This window comes from Betta splendens, chromosome 11, assembly GCF_900634795.4.
Source record: "Betta splendens chromosome 11, fBetSpl5.4, whole genome shotgun sequence".
In the NCBI taxonomy this organism is placed as follows: domain Eukaryota; kingdom Metazoa; phylum Chordata; class Actinopteri; order Anabantiformes; family Osphronemidae; genus Betta; species Betta splendens.
The window spans coordinates 6,571,986-6,592,269 of NC_040891.2; the positions used below are offsets into that span (position 1 = coordinate 6,571,986).

The 20,284-nt window shown below is 46.7% G+C and overlaps 1 protein-coding gene across 4 annotated transcripts in view; it reads left to right on the plus strand.

Annotated features, from left to right (window-relative positions):
- csmd2 (CUB and Sushi multiple domains 2) overlaps window positions 1-20,284 on the plus strand; it is a 148,169-nt gene that overhangs the window by 116,452 nt on the left and 11,433 nt on the right. For all 4 annotated transcript variants that reach the window (XM_029166976.3, XM_029166977.3, XM_029166978.3 and 1 more), the window contains 19 exons: window positions 414-527; window positions 3,632-3,820; window positions 4,390-4,536; window positions 6,255-6,443; window positions 6,994-7,179; window positions 7,286-7,480; window positions 7,714-7,887; window positions 7,987-8,160; window positions 9,114-9,287; window positions 12,068-12,256; window positions 12,337-12,510; window positions 13,467-13,649; window positions 15,525-15,701; window positions 18,001-18,180; window positions 18,269-18,442; window positions 18,523-18,696; window positions 18,802-18,875; window positions 19,330-19,441; window positions 19,708-19,887. In XM_029166976.3, coding sequence (XP_029022809.1) covers window positions 414-527; window positions 3,632-3,820; window positions 4,390-4,536; window positions 6,255-6,443; window positions 6,994-7,179; window positions 7,286-7,480; window positions 7,714-7,887; window positions 7,987-8,160; window positions 9,114-9,287; window positions 12,068-12,256; window positions 12,337-12,510; window positions 13,467-13,649; window positions 15,525-15,701; window positions 18,001-18,180; window positions 18,269-18,442; window positions 18,523-18,696; window positions 18,802-18,875; window positions 19,330-19,441; window positions 19,708-19,887 — 3,159 coding nt within the window. The remainder of the gene's footprint in view (window positions 1-413; window positions 528-3,631; window positions 3,821-4,389; window positions 4,537-6,254; window positions 6,444-6,993; window positions 7,180-7,285; window positions 7,481-7,713; window positions 7,888-7,986; window positions 8,161-9,113; window positions 9,288-12,067; window positions 12,257-12,336; window positions 12,511-13,466; window positions 13,650-15,524; window positions 15,702-18,000; window positions 18,181-18,268; window positions 18,443-18,522; window positions 18,697-18,801; window positions 18,876-19,329; window positions 19,442-19,707; window positions 19,888-20,284) is intronic.

The window sequence follows — 20,284 nt, forward strand, 5'->3', positions numbered from 1 at the left end:
CTTCAGGTCCTCTGAAGGTACTGAGGTATTGGTACGGTACAGCAGTATTATTGTACGAGGACAGAATATTTAGGAAGCTAGGGGGATCTGGGGCAAGTGTTCTCACTCTTTTGTAGAGGACAATGGAGATTAATTCTCCTTATCTGTTTGTTTGCCTTTTACCTTCCAGACTGATTATTATTCACAGATACAAAGGCAGCTATAGGATCCCCAGTGGGGATTTATAGTAGGGCTTTTTCCACTGTTAACTTTTCTTTCTCTGAGACTCATGGGATCATGATTAGTTCTGAGTCGTATTATTTGGGTAGAGGAAGACTAATTAGTTTGTGAAGACATGTGCTGTACATTCTAGTATCAAAAGCTAAGGTCTTGACGTCTCATTGACTCTATGTTTCCCTCCTGCGACTCTCTAGGTGATATAGTGCGCTACCGATGTCTTCCGGGGTACCAGCTGAGCGGAAACAGCATCCTGACCTGCCGGTTAGGCACACATTTGGAGTTTGAGGGGCCTCCGCCCTCATGTGATGGTGAGTGAGGAATCTAACCAGGGTTTGGGTCGGGTTTTCATGTAAAGTCCTGACCTTACACAAGCCTCACATCGCTGAGGTTCTGTTTAGCATTTGTGGAGCCGCATCATTTTGACAGGATATTTATGGCCTTCCCTTTGTATGTTCTCTATTTCTGGGCCTTCCATTTCTGTTGCCACTTTGTATTTGTGGATTCAGTTGCGGACCAGGAAGTGTGGGCGAAGTTGATAAATGTGACCAATTTCAAGGGCTAAATAGGAAAAATATGCAAATGCTCTCGGCGTAAGGTGAAGGGAGATGGTGATAAAATGAAGGTTTGGGGGGGAAGGAGCTATGTGTAGGCTAATAACGAAGTATCCAGCACACCCAGTGAGGGACAGAGCGTAAGAAACCAAAGCTATTACAAATCCAGTTAGAAATAAACTGGGAGGAAGAAACTCTTGTGTTGTGGAGGACTATTCTGTTTGTCTGCAAATATTTTCTTTATAACATGCTTTTGACTGTTGCTAAGTTAAACAAATCTCTATACACTTTTTAAATTTTTTCTTGGCTAAGAAACTTCACTTGTGTCGTGTGTAACTTTAACTCCTTCTGCTCTGAGACACGTTCTGCTGGGTACAAACTGTTCCAGCATCTACCACCTGACTGTCACTGTAACTGCGTGTACGGTGCCGCACACCGATCAGGGTGATGGAGAGTCACGGGTGGTGGGGGTTGAGTGAGACGGAGAGAGGGTTAGGGTGCAAACTAAGCGACAATACTGTGAAACGCGATCGAATGGGGAGCGAAAACAAACAGATCAGTTTGGGATGGAGAGTAGTTAAAAAGCCATGGAGGGAAAGTGAGAAATTTGTTTAGATGTTTGAAAGCAGAGTGGGGTCAAGAGACGAAGTGCACATTGGAATGCAGAGGACGCGCTGCCTGCAGCTGCACCTGTCAAATCACCACTTTTAGCTCTGACCAGCGCTGACAAACCCCCCCCCCCCCCCCCCCCCCCCCGTCACATATAACGCACGCTATCACCAACTGCCGTCGGTTGTGCAGTGCCGCTCCAGAGCCACCGTGTCCCCTCATCCGTCTGCAACACCTCCTTCCCTGCCTCCGTTCTCGGAGACTGGATCGAAACGCAGCGCAGTGGTTGTCGCAAACCAGAAACATGAAGTCCACTACATAACAATGCAGAAACCGCACACAGACACACCTCAGGTGGTCGTCTCTGGCTGTGACAACGTCATCGTAGTCATCGCACCCAGCTTTTAACTACTCTCTGCTGAGACCACAGGCAGCTCTGGCATCGCAGAAAAAAGCAGCAAAGTGTGGCTTGAATTCGCTAATGAATATACTGAGCTCTGATGATCCAAATCCCCTGTGTTTATTCTCCAGACACATTTCTGGGTAAAACCTGCATAATCACCCGTCACTACAGTTCCCCGGTGCAGCAGCTTTCTCTTCCCCACTTGTTCTCCTCACATCTCTCACCTCACTGTCTACTTTTAGCTCCCTAGTTTATTCCAGTCCAGCCCACTTCCCTGTGAGGTCCTGATCCATGCTAATGCTAATGCCGCGGCCCATCCAATAAAACCTAATTGCCATTTTGTCCATGTTAGTTTCTATTGGAGCTCATCTCACCTTGCATGTAAAAGCCACCTTTTTTCCAAGTGCCACATTTGTTGAGTTGATGCCTCATTTCGGCGGGAATTAGCTGAATAAGTAACGGCCCGTACGTATGAGTCCCGCCTGTCTGTGTCCATCAGCGGTGAGATGAGCTGAAGACCGTTTTGAAGACGCGTTGGTAGCTTTTTGAAAGGTCAGGGACAACACACATCCCATCCTCAGAGAATAGATCGTTTAATGAACTCCACTCTTAGATTTTATATACCACTTCCAGAGGCAATCGGTTTCACTATCGGTGATGGATTTAAGTCCTTTGACTCACATCCACTTTGGAGCTTAAGGCTTAAATGATCTTCCAGAGTTTCCATTCAGTCATCCAATATTAGCAACTCTTATGCTGTTTGGGTCATGGAGTGAGGCTTAGCTGGCCCCAGCTTTCTTTGATCAACAAGCAGGACTCACCCTTGATATAAATTGTGACACAAGCAGAGTCAGCTATCCTGTTTGGCTCCTCTTGTCTGGTTAGGATTTAAAATTAATCCTTTTACAATTAATTGTAAAATGTTTAGAGGGAAAAAGTCCTGACCAGAAACGTATTTTTGAAGAGATTTTCCTCTGCCATTGTGTGAGTGACAGCTTACCTGACTTTATGTGAAATGTCCTGAGGCGACAGAGCCCACGCCGCTGACACGCCAAGCAGGCTAAAACAAATGCTAATGGTTATTTTCGAACCAATCCACATGGATTTAACAAAGTCCTCCCCTACGACCACGCGGAGGCAGGCAGAGGGGGAGGCGACACTCAATTCACCCTACGCTGCTAGAATGTGATTCAGAGCCTTCGCTATCTCGCCACTGTAATGAATGACCTGCGAGTGCCAAGCGCTACCTCGCCCTAAGGCAGAACAGGCTCTGGTATTCAAATTGCAGCGCGCAACAGGGGCATCGACACTGCCAGCTAAACACACACACACACACACGAATACAAACAGCACCTGGGCGTGTGAACTCTGGAGTGGTTTTTAATCACATTTACAAAATCTCATAGTGTTTTTCTTGATTCGTGCGCCTCCACCCCGTGTGCAGACACCTCCGGTAGATTGAAAGGTTGGGATCACAGCATTAGAGAATAAATGTAGCAGACAGGAATGCTGTGCAACGCCTGATAATACAGACTGAGACCAATAGGAAATGTCAAATGATGTCACAGAGGTGTTCCGCAGGAATACAAATGATGGTGGGGGATGTGGTAGAGCAAATAGGACCTACAGACAGATCTGCGCATTAAATTCCATCTGTCACATCCTGACAATGGACAGAAAGGAGACAATGTGCTCAAACTTCTATAATATATTTACTAGACCAACCAAGTCCTGACACCTTTGATCGGAACAGGACCAGAATGACAATTAGCTCTTTCCCACACTGAGCTACCGTCTTAACACCAGTATATGTGGAAATGTACTTATATTTCCTTGTGTCTCTCAACAGTGACGTGTCCGATGAACGAGGTGCTGACGGCTTCCACGGGGATCATCATGAGCCAGTCGCCAGGCAGCAGCTTTCCCCATTTCGAGTCGTGCTCATGGGTGGTCAAAGTGGAGCCCGGCTTCAACATCACCTTCACCATCGAGCACTTCCAGACCAGCCGGCAGTTCGATGAGCTTGAGATCTTTGATGGTACGTGCTGTTCAAGTGCCAGTTCCAGTGAGTACAGTCAGCACCAAAGAAACCAGTCCAGCAGCTGTCCATGGCGCTTCACAAATATCTACAATTCTGGGCTGGAGTGGAACAGACAGCTGGATTAACTGACCCTAACAAAGCTGTCGGCATCCGCTAAGAGAAAATCACACACGGGCTCCTTTTCTCGGTGATAGAACATCTACATCTTGGTTGTGCATTTGCATGTGATTAAAGGCACAGTCAGCAGCTCTGAGAAAATGGTGGTTACGTACGCTGGGCTGCCGCTGATTAGGGCTTTTTATCTTCTGCCGTGTGGAGGGGAGCATGCATTTGCTAACCTCGGAGCTGCCAAGCCAATTATAGGATGAAATCGTTTTCTTTTTTTTTCGCCGCAATTAGTAGCTGAGCAAATTTAGGTTTCACCGTAACTATGTCAGAAGGCATAATCGTATCAAGATAAAAGTCAAAACTGTGTACTATGGTAAATTACACATAGTGACAAATAGAAATGATCATTATTACAGTACTTTCATAATGATTTTGTTTTTGGCTACCTTTCTGTTCAGGTCCATCCAGGCAGAGCCCCCTGCTAATCACCCTCAGTGGGAACTATTCCAGTCCACTGAGCATCACTAGCTCCAGTAACAAAGTATACCTGCACTGGTCCTTCGACCACACTACCAGCCATAAAGGCTTCCGGATACGCTACTCAGGTGAGTAGTAGTTCACAACATTAAGTAGAATTCGAGATGTTTTGCCCTCTAAGTCCAGTGGGGAAAGGCTACAAACATGACCCGTCTCCATGACAACCGAGCAGAGGCATCAGGCCTCGGTATTCCCACGCTCGTCCTGCTCCACGTGAAGGAGCTGTTAGTATACAACACCTGCACAACCTGCTGTGAATTATGGCTGTGTAAATATTTAACAGGCTCCCACCGTTCTGTATCAACTCCACTCAGGCAAACTGTGTAATTGTCTCTCTTTTCATCTTCATTCAGCCGAACGTTCCGTCTCCCAAACCGGATGCTCTTTCACTTCCACCTGTAATACATTTGACCACATTAGGCTCAGGGATGGACAGACGGATGACTGGATGCCTGGGAACCCAAGTTGTCACCATCAATGTGTAGTTGCCTCTCATTTTACCTTTAGTAGGGAACAGGAAACAGATGGCAAAGGATGATGCAGCATCTCCAATTGTTTTCTTCCTCCATTCATCTTCTGTCTCCATGGGCCAGTGTTCCATGCTCTGTTTTCTGGCCTTTCTCTCCATCAGTCATTCTGACTTCTGTCGCTTCATTTTGACACGTTCATCTGTTCTGCTAGCATAATCAACAAGTCTGTTTATGTATTCCTCTACAGATGTGCAATAGCTGTGTCGTTGACGTTAAACGTGGGACGTGTTGCGTTGCCTGCTTATGTAAAGTAGACATGAATGGGAATTCTTCACTTGATGATTGTGGAGATGACTAGTGTCTTATGTTGAGTGCTGCACTTCACGAAATTATTAAAGGCGGAAGCAACCTTCTGTGTATCATCCAGCAGGAACATTTTATTAGTGATTCTCTGTGTCCAATTCCCATAAAATCTGTTTTTATCGAGCATGCCTTCAGTAGCACAAGATGATCTGTCAGCCCCCTTGAAAAGTCTCTCATTCTTCGTCTCGCTGGAGCAATTCGTGCGAGGCAGGAACGTTTCATAAATGCTGAAGACGTCGCACACCTCAGATGGGGCTTTAAGTTTTATCTGATTGTCTGTGTGCTGCCAGAACTACTTTAAAACAAAGGGGATTTCCTTTGCCACATGTTAGAGAAAGAACCCAGATTTGGATAGAACTGTAACATACTGTAGTCATCATGATTAAGGCCACTGGATCCCAGTAACTCACCATAATTATCATCGTCTGACACCTTCATCCCCGCAGCAGATGTGTCGCGACACCGTTTCCCTCTTAGCTCTGCAAAATGCAATTCCGACTCCAGAGTCTTCTAGACCTCGGGAACCGTGGATCTGTTGTTGGCACCATTTTGGATGTTAAACGATTATTGCAGCCACCAATTAAGCCAACAAACAAAAACAGATGCTTTGTTTCTGTTATTACTTATCCATCACTTTTACGATCCTCCTCTGCTGCTGCTGACAGGCTCCTGTTTTGCGTTGCAGACCATTAGTTTCCTTTAATCAATTTTCCTTGTCTCTAGTCTGCAGTTTTTGCCGTTAAGAGATTGTGCTGTTGCATTTGTTTTAATACATATCTTGTCTACCTCGTCGGGCGTGGAAGGCATCTTGGGCTCCTTGCTATTGAAAGCACATTAAGCTTTCACCTCCTTCATATTAATTTTGCATCATTATTGTGTCTTTGTGCCCGTTGAACTCTGTTTTAACTGTGTGCATGTTGATGTCTTTATCTATTGCTCTTATCTTTTCCTAGCCGCCTACTGCAGCCCTCCCAGCAACCCTGTGAACGGCACAGTTCACAGCCTAACAGGCACCAAGCTGGGCAGCGCCCTGCGATTCAACTGTGACCAGGGCTTTCGGCTCATTGGCCAGAGCAGCGCCACGTGTACCAGGACTGCACAGGGGGTGTACCAGTGGAATGCACCCGTGCCGCTCTGCCAAGGTGAGGGCTCCATCACTTCAGCAGGTAAAACGTCAAGATAAGAAATCTGTGCCAGGAGAATAAGCATGCAAGAATTTTGATTGATTATGTGAAACTTCCCAATGGTGATAATTGTCAGTTCATTCAGCTTAAAAGTAATGAAACTAAAAACACGAAAGGAACAAGAGGAAATTGAAAGATAAAGATGCTCAGAGGCTATGTTTTCGTTAGTATAGTGCTTCAGATTTAAGTGGTTTGAAAAAAATCTGTGAATTAATGTTTGTTGGATCAAAGGATTATTTTAGTTGACAATGTGCCTTCACCAGCAGCACCTCAGCCTCGGGCAAGCTCCAAGGAAGCCGTTCCTCAGACTCACCCTGGATCAGATTGTCATTACGTGACCAACCAGGGTGGAATAGTTTCCTACATCAGACCTATGGAGTCCTGTTGTAAAAATATCATATCTGAAAACCATCTTGTACAGTACACATTGTCGGCTGAATGTGTGTTGTGAGCTAGCTGCACACCTGTGCCTGTGTGTTCACTCCACCTACCACATGTCTCTGTCTAGTCATGTCCTGTGGAATGCCAGTGGCGCCAGTCAACGGCAGTATTGTTGGCCAGGACTTCTCTCTGGGAGCTCGGGTCACTTACCAGTGTAATCCTGGATTTCGACTTGCCGGGCCCGTCACCACTTCAGTGATGTGTCAGGAATCAGGGAGGTGGAGCCCCATTGAGGCCCCACCTAGATGTATTCGTAAGTACTTATTTTTAGCTGAATTATTACTATAATTACACAGAGATTGGTGTAAAGATGAATATTCTGAGAGAGATTTGAACTGGTTTGACCTTTGACCTTCCAGCCGTGACCTGTCCTGATATTAGCCATTCTTCTGTGGAGCATGGGAGATGGAGACTAATCTATGGAACTCAGAACCAATACGATGCTATTATGATGCTCATCTGTGACCCAGGATATTACTACAGGGGTCAAAGGGTAATCCGTTGTCAGGCGAACAGCACCTGGAACTACCCAGATCCACGGCCAGTGTGTGAGAGTAAGTGAAAAGCACATTACCCTGGTAATGAGTCAGCTGCTTCATAGAAGAGACTAACAGAGAAATATAATTTAAAAAAGAATCTATTTAAATGTAATTATTTCCACAATAATATTAAGAAAAGAAAATGAATCATTTCACTAAGTAAAACATATTCTGCAAACAAAGCAAATGCACTGTTTAATACGTTTTGATTCCATGGGACTGAAACATATACTGTTTTGTTGTTTCAGTCATCTCATGTGGGGATCTCGGGACTCCACCAAATGGCAACAAGATTGGAACGCTCACCGTGTACGGAGCCACGGCCATTTTCTCTTGCAACACAGGATACACACTGGTGGGCTCCCGCGTGCGGGAGTGCATGTCCAACGGGCTTTGGAGGGGAACACAGGTCCAGTGTTTGGGTGAGATCCTCAGCATCCAAAAACATTTAGAAGGTCGTAAAAGCCCACAATAACACTTTGTGTCTGACCTTGACTCGTTTCTGCACCTCTCATCCATAGCCGGCCATTGTGGGACCCCAGAGCCTATTGTGAACGGCCAGATCATTGGAGAGAACTACAACTATCGCGGCAGTGTTGTGTACCAGTGCAACCCGGGGTTTCGTCTCATCGGGGTGTCGGTGCGGATCTGCGAGCAGGATCACCGGTGGTCTGGCCACACGCCTGTCTGTGTCCGTAAGTGACCAAACACTCACTTATTAGTTATGTTATTGGTGTGAAGTATGTAAACAACCAAGATGGGGCAGCAGGCAATTACAGTATAGGTAATTAGGCAGCCAACTAAAAACACTCAGAAGACAAGAAAGTGCCTTTTTTTTAAGTTTACTGCTGCTGCCTCTCATTGATTTGTATTAAGTCCAGCTTCTATTACCTAGAGGTGTTTTATTTAATGCCGATATCAACCACCAATTTACTGTGATTAGACTCGAGCCATCTCCTGCCGATCTTCAATTAATTTCTACTATTGAACACAAGCTGTGCAGTAAGTAAACTAGATTGTAAACTGAATGTATATATAGTACTATTTTTATTTACTGTACAGACAATTTGTTTTTAATAGCGTCCATTGATGACCAGACCACAGAGATCCCCCCCCCCCCCCCCCCCCCCCTCACTTGGGCAATCAGTACCCTAGCTACCTTCAGTATTGGAAACTGTAAAACAGATAATAATCTGCCTCAATTTAAAGCTAGTTGGACTAAACAGTGATCCTCTCCACTAATTAAAGAACCAGTGGTCCGTGAACGTTCACCGCACCGTCTCTCTATTACTCTCTATTCTCCTCGCAGCACAGACTTTTTGCATGAAAAAAGAACACAGTGTCAAGTAACTTATTCAGACGCTTCAATTTTAGTCCCAATTTGGGCCGACTTGATTAAAAAATGAGCTAGCATCTCTCCACCATTCATTCAGCAGCTTCTCTTTGTTGACAGTAGCACAGTGGCCTAATAATGTGTCTAGTTACTCCAATGCTTACGTGCTTGTAAACACCCTGCGTGGTGTGAAATCAGATTTTCTAATATTTGCAGTAAGCTCCTCCTGTGCAACAATCTTCTTACAAGCAAAACAGTTTTTCCCCCAATTTGGATCTTGAACTCATAATTTCTCTTTCTGCTTGTCTTTTCCAGCCATTACATGCGGTCACCCTGGTAACCCGACCTTCGGTCAGACTCAAGGGAGCCAGTTCAACCTGAACGACGTTGTGCGCTTTGTCTGCAATACTGGATATGTTCTGCAAGGGGCTGTGAAGTCTGCCTGCCAGGCAAATGGACAGTGGAGCAACGCTCTGCCCAGGTGCAAGAGTAAGTGTCAAGTTGATGCCCGACCTCAAGTACCTCATGCTTGAAAATAACACATGTGGAAAATAGGAGCTTATAAATAATGTGTTTGTGTATCCATGCTATATATGAATACCCATGTCCTTTCTGAGCTAAACCGGCTTCATTCATACCTCCTGCACAGAACGAGGACGTCTACAAACATGTACCTACAGTATGTCCCTGTATTCGCCTGAGAAGCTATAGTCCGGGTTTTCTCTCCATCTGTGTGCTTAGGTATTAAATTATCTATTATATTGCCCCGAGGTCATCTTCTCTGTGACCACAGACAACCCCAATCACAGACAGAGCAGAGATACAATGCAGCGACACTAAGGAGTGGAAAGGGTTTAAATGACACATATTAGGGGGAAGAGAACTGAAACCTGGAGTATTGACTTATCAAAGTGGCAAACGAATGGATCATGGTTCTAGATAATATTTACAGTGTACATGTGATTTAGTTTCTTCTACCTACTTTGGTTACACCCCAACGTTCACCTGCCTGTAACTGCTTAATAATCATGTAGACCCAGCTAATAAAAACCATATGAAGCTGGAGCGCGTGTGACAGACGGGAGCCTTTGAAGGGTTCTGTTATGGCTTTTGCCTAGAATAAAAAGTATGAGAAGAAGGCTTTTTTTTTCTCGGCACCCACGTCTGTCTCTTAAGTCCCTGCTAACAACGGACTTTGTGACAGGCGCAGAAAAGGGCCGCTCGCAAGGTCGAGCCCCGAGTGTGACAAGGCACTGACAGAATCAGTGACAGATTGACTCACGAGTTTGTTTTAAATGAGGAGAGAAAGGATTTAGCCTCTTTTTTTTTCTAGATATTTGTGAAAGGATGAGGAGGTTGCGGGTCTCACAAGGCGCCTTGTTAAAAAAAGAACGTACGTTTGACTGCTGCATGCATAAGCAGCCCAGATTTCCTCCCAGCCTTAAATCTCCCCTCTGTGCTGGTGACATCACATTACCATTGGCCTTGTTTCCATGCAGACGCTGACTCCTAAATGCATTTTGTGTGTTTTGTCTGCCTCCGTTCACGTGTGTGTGGTTGGATGTGGGCGTCTGTTTTGATGGGGCATTATCCTCCGCGCCGATGTGGAGACGTAAGTAGCTTAGAGGTCTTTTTGTCAATCAGATTTATCACCTTAATTACAGCATTCGAGGCGTTTCGGGTGACGCGTGCTCTCCCGTCTGTCACGTACTTCCTCACCTGTACGGCAAACTTTAAGTACTTTGATGACATTCTACTTTAGCCCGAGTTAAGCCATAACACTCTCACTGAGAAGCTACAGAAGGCAGATGGAGGTGAGGGTGGAGCAGGAGTCAGTCAGACAGAGGTAATGATTTCCACTGTCTAGATTTTAACTATAAGAGACTGGATCCATCAATAATGCAAGAAGCAAGGGAGCGCCGGCGGCCCAGTCGGATTCTATACCTCTCTAATCACCACCAATTTGAGTCACGGAACAGAATCTCAACTCAACCCTTTTTTCCTTTTTGTCTTCTGGCCATAAAAGCCAAAAAGACGCAGGACAGAGTAAAACATACCCTCTGACACGTCACTCATGAGGCCGTTAGAGTGTGTGACAGAAGGAGAGGATAACAGACGTCTTAGGGGGAAAAGAGGATTTACCTCAAACCCCTCTCACTTCTTCTGTACTTTCTTTCCTTTCATCCTGTACCTCCGCACTGGGCCACACACACACACACACACACACACACACACACACACACACACACACATACACACACACACACACACACACACACAAACTGACCAGGGGCTCAGTTGTCTTAAACCGCTGGATCCCTATAGAGCAGACGTCGCCCGAGCGCATTCACTCTGCGCTGACTTCCAAGCACGGGAGGACTCGGGCCGACGTGGCTCCACTGCCTCGACTGCGCTTCGTGGCGTCGTTATGCAGGAAGTTGTAAATGATGGCAGCGCAGGTCAGCGCTCCACTGCTTGGAATACATCATAATAGGTATTTGTGGGATGATTAAGTCGCGCCGGTCTGCTCGGGCGCATGGAGATGAGCGAGCTTTTAGGCACATTAGCATACAATGGGTTTGTTCTGGCCGGGGTAAAGACGCCCTCATGGGGGTGACGCCGGACGGGCAAACCGAGCCGTAATGGCTGCGTGGGCACTGGGTCAACATTCTAAACACCATTAGCGTTTTGGCATCGGCGTAAACATTGAGCTGTGATTCACTGTATGGGCGAGACAGCAACTCTTACTCACCGTGCTCTGACTTGGTTGGGCCAATATATTTAATAGTAATATTTTGGCGTGTGGCTGTTGGTAGCGAATTTTATTTTAATATATTCGGCGCCAACAGGGCCTTTTCCTCCATTACCCCTCCTCGCTGTCCCTTGTTGCTCACTCATCCCTCATCCTCCCAGCCTCCCTAACCCTCTCCATCTGCTGCTCAACTGACATGGTGCCTCCTCTTCTGTGAGCTCTCCATCCATCACCATCTCTGCACCACTGCGGCCAGCAGGAGACTGGCTCTAATGAAGCAAATGTTTATTTCCGGAGTCTGCTTTCTACTTCATTTAGATTGGGGTGGATGAATGGTTGCGAGGAAGTAGCAGATGCAGAATGTAATGGACAGACAGAATGCTACCGTACGTGCATGGAATGCATCTCTGTTATAGTTAAAAACGGTCCTGACGTTAAATCATCAACTTTTCTCGGTACGGAATTAATTATAACCTGCTGACACAAGGTGTAATTTGTTCAATCTCTCCCACTCCAGTTGTGAACTGCACAGAGCCGGGTCACGTAGAGAACAGCATCCGGCAGGTACTGCCCAGCGGGCCGCATCGCTACAGCTTCCAGACCTCCGTGTCGTACCGGTGTAACCCGGGCTACTACCTGCTAGGGACCAGCTCCATCTCCTGTCAGGGAGACGGCACCTGGGACCGTTCCCTGCCCAAGTGTCTGTGTAAGTACCTTGATACTACCACTCAAGTCATTACACACAAATGCTTCCACTGATCTCCTTTGTTCTGATCTGTCGGACAGTGGTGCTGTGCGACCGCCCCAGCATGCCGCCGTACGCGCAGATCTCGGGCGACCGCCGGACGGTCGGCTCGGTCATCCGCTACAGCTGCATCGGCCAGCGCACCGTCGTCGGCAACACCACCCGGATGTGTCAGCTGGACGGGCAGTGGAGCGGCTCACCGCCACACTGCTCGGGTAAGAACACCGGCACCTGTTTGGGACAATAAACCTGGAAGGAAGCGTTTAGTGGAGTGGAGGACTTACTTGGAACTGTATCTGACTGCAGCTATGTGTTGTAACCCATCCTGTCATCCTCCTCTCACTATTTTGCTCCAATAACCGGATAATTCAGATGTGTTATGACCACCCAGTCACACTGATGCCCTCATAAAGCCAGGCCAGGAAATAAAGAGTTTAGGTGGCAGCTGTTAGCGAGTAATAAGCAAAGTAGGTGGAGCAAAGATGGAGCTGTCTGCTCTACGGGCCTCAAGGGCGAAGAGAGTGTCCTCCATAAAACTGCTTTAATATGCTCATATTAGGGCCGAGGAACAGGGACACCCACAGCTCAGCTGCACCACGAAGCACCATAAAGACATCGGCCCGCGCACGCAGTCCTCCCCTTACAGCGATCCGCTTCAAGGCCAAAGCTTTTCACGCACAAGGCCACATGCAAATGCTTATCTGCAAAATACGAGCACGTTTGCGAAGGTGTGACCCGAGCTCGGGCCTGGAGGTGGCGCCGCAGTGGAGCCTGCAGGGCCCGCGGCTTACGGTCACGAATCAAGACGCGGGGATAGATGTGTTCTTTCAGTGGGCAGTAAATACAAGCTTCCATAAAGATGCGCCCCAGGTCCTCAGCTATGTGCTGTTAAATTGATGTTGACCAGCACCTTGTAAAATGAATGAGGGCTGTTCACAGCAGTGCTAAATAGTTTGTGGCCGTTTTAAATGGAGGACATGGACGGACTGAGTAAAGGTGCAAAGCACAGCAAATGTTCTAATGTAATACAGAATGAAGTAAATGCAACTGCACATTTTTGTGTAAATAGATTTAATAAAACTAATAATATAAAACCTTTGGATGTCAATAAGCCAAAGATTTGTGCTTCCCGCTGTCTTTTTCACATTTTTCCTTCTTAAATGATTCTCAGGGGATTCTGCCGGGCTGTGTGGGGATCCGGGCGTCCCCGTGCACGGTATCCGTCTGGGCGACGAGTTCACGGTGGGCAGCATCGTCCGCTTCAGCTGTGAGCCTGGCTACATGCTGAAGGGCTCTCCAGACAGAACCTGCCTGGCCAATGGGACGTGGCTGGGAACCCAACCCGAGTGCCACGGTAAGGATTAAATACAGGAGACGACTGTTAATGCAATAATAGGCTGACTGTGGTAATACTACAGCGGATCAATACCCACCATTTTGTGGAAAGGGGACTGAACTTGTAAGTTGAAACGCTACATCTTGTGGGGTTGTGACTAGAAGAGGACAAGCCTTCGGGGACACAGTGAGCAGCTTGAATATCAAGAGCCCGCGGTAGAACAGCTGCTGCTCCTTTGCATCGACTGTTGAGGAATCCGATCAGGACGTCTGCCCCCGTCTAGAGCGGAGACGGTGTAATCTGGACACTCCAACTGGAGTCCCTGGAGCCGACCCAGAGAACTATGGCAGGCCGCATGTGAACCTTTATAGAGCACTAGGAGAGCACTAATGAACACACAATGTGAGCATCCAGTTATGTTGTACAGAGAAACATCCAGCACAGAAAATATAGAAGTTTCACTTCAGTAACAGTGTGTTTTCCACAGTCTTATTTTGTCTTTCTTCTATAAGCTTAGACTCTAATTACACATGTAAGAGGGAGCCAAATTTCCTAAATTATAGGGTTAATTGTTGTCTTAATTCATATTTCAGAATACGAGTGTATTGGTAATGACTGTTTACATCTGATCATCCTCTTTACAGAGCTACAGTATTTGATCTCGGAAAATCCTGCCACTGAACCGAACAGCCTCTCAGCCTTCCCTCATTCAAAGATTGCAGCTAATACTGTAGTAAAAGTCTCTGATTGAGTAATTAGATGCTGCCTTTTCAAACCGACTGAATTTGCATGTGCCTGGCGTGTGTTTGCAAAAATGTAAAACGGTGATTAAACAAGACGGCACGGAGGCGAGAGGACAGAGTGTTTCCCCTGTTGATTCAAAGCACCGTAAGGTTTTTAATTTTTGTCCTTGTGCAGCGCCGCAGCCGTTCTGCCGCTGACATCTGGAGAAGCTTATTCTTTTAATGCGTAGCGCGCGACACACACAATCCCCGCTCGTTGCTGAGACAGGACAAAGGCTTTAGAGACGGTGACGGAACCTCAGAGAGCGTGTTTCTCCCTTCCAACGCTGTCAAACAGTTCGCATGTGTCAGGAAAAAAACAAAAAACACAGGCTGTGAAGTATGATCTCAAGAGGTGATGTTGTTCTAACACTTGCTTGAATTGGATTATTGTCAAAGTCAGTTGCTATTAAAATACGAGTTGTGTGTTAGTGTTAAACCGCATTTCTGCAGCTGTATGTACAGTAGGTTGGATAAACAGTGGTGTAAACATGTCTGCAGCACCGCCTCATACACACAACTCTGCCGCTCTCATCCTTACATACGCCAGTATTTTCCTCGTCTCCCAAGCTGCTCCCTCCTGCTCTCAAGGCCGTCCTTATACACACATGCACCCGCGCCCTCCCGCTCTGCTTCACTCCCACTCTGCCGCGTGGTTTGCCCAGTAGCCAGGGTTCCCCACCTGTTCTCAGTTGGCACAGACTTCAAGGGCCAGGCCACATCTGGTCATTACGGGAGGGCGATGCCCGCGGGGCCCGCGGGGCCTGGGGCAAGCTGGAGACTGTAATGAAGTGAACCGCCGCTGGCGGCCGGACGGACACCGAGGGAGTTTCTGAGAAAAGGAGGTGTCCATCAAAGCGGAGCTACTTATGAGGCGGTGGCGCAGGGGAAGATGAGAAGGTTGGTGGTGGGCGGGTTGTTCAGGCGTACGGAGACCAGAGTGAAAGTGAAAACACGCTGAGAAGACGCAGACGTAAGCAGGTGTAAAGGAAGGTATATAGAAATGGAAAAAGCTGCTGGCTTTACTGCTCTTAACGTCCACTGCTAGAACGTGCACATTTACCGATCATCACCTCATCATTTCCTGTCTCCGTCTCTCTCCCGCGTGCAGTCGTCTCCTGCGGGAACCCGGGGACGCCGCGGAACGCCCAGATCCTGATTCACGACGGCCTGACGTTCTCCCGATCCATCACTTACGCCTGCAGGGAGGGCTACTACTCCACCGGCCTGCTCACCCGACACTGCACCGTCAACGGCACCTGGACCGGCAACATGCCCGAGTGCTCAGGTGATTAACGGCTCTCGCCGACAGGAGGGGGAAAGGCCGGGCGCCTCTGCACGCGTGCACTGTATGGGCTTATCTCGTTTCTCAAATGGAAATGGAAATTCACGCTCGGTTACGTTCCCTGTTTTCGTGGCTTACACACATTTCGGGGGTCGTCTACCGTGGCAGTTCGCCGAGTTGTCGTGACACAGATTACGTGTGCGAACTAGCGGAGGAGAGAAACCCGGGTTGTTGAATACTGCGCGAGAAACGTGTGAGAATGTGGACGATATGTTAATTTCTTTGAAAGTCAGACGGTTCTCGTGGCACCAGGAGGCTACAGGAGGAGGAAATTGGTTTGTAGCATGGTCCAGTGAAATGGCACAGGTCTGACTGACAGTCCTTTATCATTATGTCTCACAAAAGACTCACAGCTGCTGTACAGAGCCAGGGGACCCTGGCAAATAGAGGTCACCAAGAGAACCAGCTTCCTCTGAAAGGAAGAGGATGAACCCTCACTAGCACCATTATGGATTTCAGAACTCTGTAATCCATAAGAGTAAAAGGGTACATGTTGACATGCTTCAGTAGGACATGTCCAGCCAGAGGGCGAAGTGAATAGCAGCCCTTTGAGTTGAGTTATTTCTATTGATCTGGAAAACAACATGCTAAAAGGGGATTTACTTGACAAAGGGGGCGAGTGGAGGCCTCATCTCCATTTCATTTGCCAGAGCACTGAGCTGGACCCCACTTTTCTCCTCAACCTACTGGGATTTTTGCAGGAACGCTGGACAAATGCATTTAAGAATGCCTTTTTGTCCCAAAGGCAACTTTAATAAAATAAAAGTTCGAACCTGAGAGGGGAATTTTTTTTCTGCTGCGGCGCCGCTGAGCAACAAAGTGAAGTTCCCACAGTTGTTAATCAGTCACACTGTTTTCTCTGCAGTGCGTGAAAATATAATCAAGGAGAAATGTGGTTGCTTTTGAAGCTTGAGGGAGCGACGGTACAGTGAAGAGGCGTCCATCACAAGATTTAGTCTCTCCACATCCTGAAAGCTCCAGACTGCACGCAATCAAAGCGCAGCCTTAAGACACGCTGGGGGTGATCTGACAGTTTGTAAACACATGTACAGCATCAGTGCATTATCTTAAAGCCTGTGTTTATACAGTAAACCAGGGCGATGACTTTATTGACTTTCAGATTGTGAAGTTTGGTTGATGGGGTGAACTGGTTGTTATGGTAATTGTGTGTTTATCTGCTCGTCTCCCACCATACCAGCGTGCGATATCGATTCCACAGTGAAATGTAGGAAAAGGCATTTACGGAAATTCAATATTATGACTGAAACGCGATGAAGTAGCAAACAGTATTTGATTTCTTTTGAATTGCATTTGTGTGTCCTTAACGTAGACTAACATCATCTGCAGCTCTGTCCTTGGACGGCATCAATCTCATCAATTTGTTACCTGTGGTTGTATCATGGGAAATAGATCAACGGATGATGAATGTGAGCAAGCATTATTTATCACCGGTAAAAGGCTTCATCATTGATCCAGAGATAGTGATAATAACACACTGAAATTACCTATGGTTAATATTAATTGTAATCAAATTAGATGGTAATGAAATAGGTAATGCAATAAATGCTGCAGCTGTGTGTTATACAAAATGCAGAGAAGAACTTTATTATTAAAAAATACAATTACACAATATTTACTGAGTGGTGAAAGAAACCAAGTAGATATTGGAATAGTTCATGGAAAATAAATAGCGCCGACCACCTGAGTGCCACTGATAAGACTGGCTCTCATTCGGAATATTACCAATTATAATTCTGAGCTCAGAGATAAACTTAAATAAATAGAATTTCTACATGGGTTTCTGAGGATGGTGCGTCTGTGGTCAGAGAGCGATTTGAGGAGCGTGGTGCCACTTAGCCAGGAAACTTGCTGTAAGTTGTTTCCAGTTTTTAAGTGACCTCCTAACACCCCTCTGGCCCCATCTGGACCTTTTTAGCGTTGTTTTGAGTGATCATAGATTGGAAGTCATTTGTGAGGGGTTGCTGTGGAGATGAGTTGAGGGGTCAGCAGGGCGGCGGCTGCATCAGGTCCTAATTCTAGGCTCTGTGCTCGTAAGGCGTCTTGTGCTGCCCGCTGCCATGACCTACGCCAGGTCTCTCAGTTTCACGCCAGAGGTCCCGTGCTGTAAATCATAGTCTTCATAGTAGCAGGACTGACACGCTGACTGTCTTGAACTTGGCAGACGTGTGTGTCTGGGTTTCTGGCTCTCCATTTGGCACGTTGTCGGCGTTTCCTCCTACAGTGATCAACTGTAACGACCCTGGGGTTCCAGCCAACGGGGTGAGGATCGGTAGCGACTTCACCTACAACCACACAGTCAGTTTCCAGTGCTCCCCTGGTTTCACCATGGATGCGGAGCGGGCCTCCAGTCTCATCTGCACCAAGGACCGCACGTGGAACGGCACCAAGCCGCTCTGTAGAGGTACACTTTACGTCACCCCTCTAACTTCTCGGGCTGGATCGCCATCAACATGCATAACACATGAAACCCTGCATCTCCTTCCTGTCAGCGATCGTATGCGGTCCGCCAGCTGCCATTCCTAATGGACAGATTGTGGGTGCAGACTTCAACTGGGGCTCCAGCGTTAGTTACTCTTGCAATCAAGGTTACCAACTGTCGCTGCCAACTGTGTTAACGTGCCAGGGCAACGGCAACTGGAGTGGGGAGAAACCTCAGTGCTTCCGTAAGTGGAGCGCTCTCCTCCTACATCCTGCCATTTAAGCCTGACAATCATTTCATTGTAACGCGTCTGCTCCTTTGCAGCTGTGTTCTGTGGAGACCCGGGGATACCGGGTCAAGGACGACGGGAAGACAGAGGCTTCACCTACCTCTCCTCCGTGTCCTTCTCCTGCTACCCTCCTCTGGTGCTGGTGGGCTCCACCAGGAGATACTGCCAGTACGATGGAACTTGGAGTGGCACACAACCCTCTTGCATTGGTAAGATACTTTCATAAAACGTCTAATTGTCTCGTACAGCCTCACTCTACAGTCAGTGGGACTAACGCAAGATCATTCATACCAGAATTGTTGTTTGTGTTTCAGATCCCACCCACACGACCTGTGGAGACCCAGGCATCCCTCTCTTTGGAAACCAGAACAACAGTCAAGGCTACCAGGTGTGAACATGTGCTCACACATACAGTACATTGAAAAACAGTATTTAAAGGCGTTTCATTTTTATGTATACATGTATAAATTGTTACTGTATGTTATATTTTTTCGTACTATAAAGTGCAAGGTTAAATCAGAGAAGATCAATGTAGATCTCAGATCTGTAAAGTACGTCACGATAAAGCGCTTTCATAATATTTTTTTTTTCATCTGGGCTCATTCATGAAGTTATTATACAGAATTGTAACTATCCATTATTTCATGACATGAAACTCTTGAAATTTCTCTTGGATGTCTTGGATGACTCTCATGTATAAAATGTGTACTTGTAATCAATTATCTACTACTCCTGAGTGTTGATTGTACTGAGAATTAGTTATTAAGGTCACAAATAATTTACAGCATCAAGATCCTCATACAGTGTTGCATATTCATTGTCTGACCTGCGTCCTCCTACAGATAAGCAGCACCGTGTTCTTCAGCTGTAGAAAGGGCTACTTACTGCAAGGCTCCATTTCTCGCACTTGTCTGCCCAACCTCACGTGGAGTGGTTTTCAGCCGGAGTGCATCGGTAAGCACGCTGTCTGCTCAGCTTGCAGAACTGCATGTATAGTTAAGTGCGGAACATAACCTTCAGCAAACATTTGCATTATTCAAATGCAACCTATATATATCCCATAATACTCCTCCTTGGCTCACTCGCTCTCCGACACGTTTTCCTTTTCTTGCTCCTATAATTCCTCAATCTCCTCATCCCAACGTTCAACCTGCTCCTCTAAATCTCGCTCCCTCTCTCATTAATCTTTAATCTCTCTTTTGGCCGCCCCCTCCCTCCAGCCCACCACTGCAGCCAGCCGGAGCTGCCAGCTCAGTCTGATGTGAGAGCCATTGAACTGCCATCCCTTGGCTACACGTTGATCTATACATGTCAGCCTGGCTTCTACTTGGCTGGAGGATCAGAGCACCGGACCTGCAGGTCTGATGGGAGTTGGACAGGGAAACCGCCGCTGTGTGCAGGTACAGTGCAGACATGGTGACGTTGCATCCGCAAAGGAACAGGGAAGAATGATATGAAATATGTAAAACACATTTATAGCATCATTTTTGCTGCTGTTCACTATTCTTAGTGCAGGTGAATAGAGGAAATGCCAAAACGTATGAACTGTAGTCATTTGACCAGCTGCTCTGAAAGCACATACACATGCATAAATGAATTATTCATCTACACTTAAAAGTAGGCTCTGCATGGGCAAGCATGATATAGAGATAATAATTCAGTATCAGTATATTACAAAAGCACCAACAATTCAGCGTAGTAGGATTTTGTTTTATTATAGACTTACTGCCCACACAATCATATGAATAAATGATGGTTGAACATGCAGAACACTGCCACCTAGCTGTGTGGGGTCAA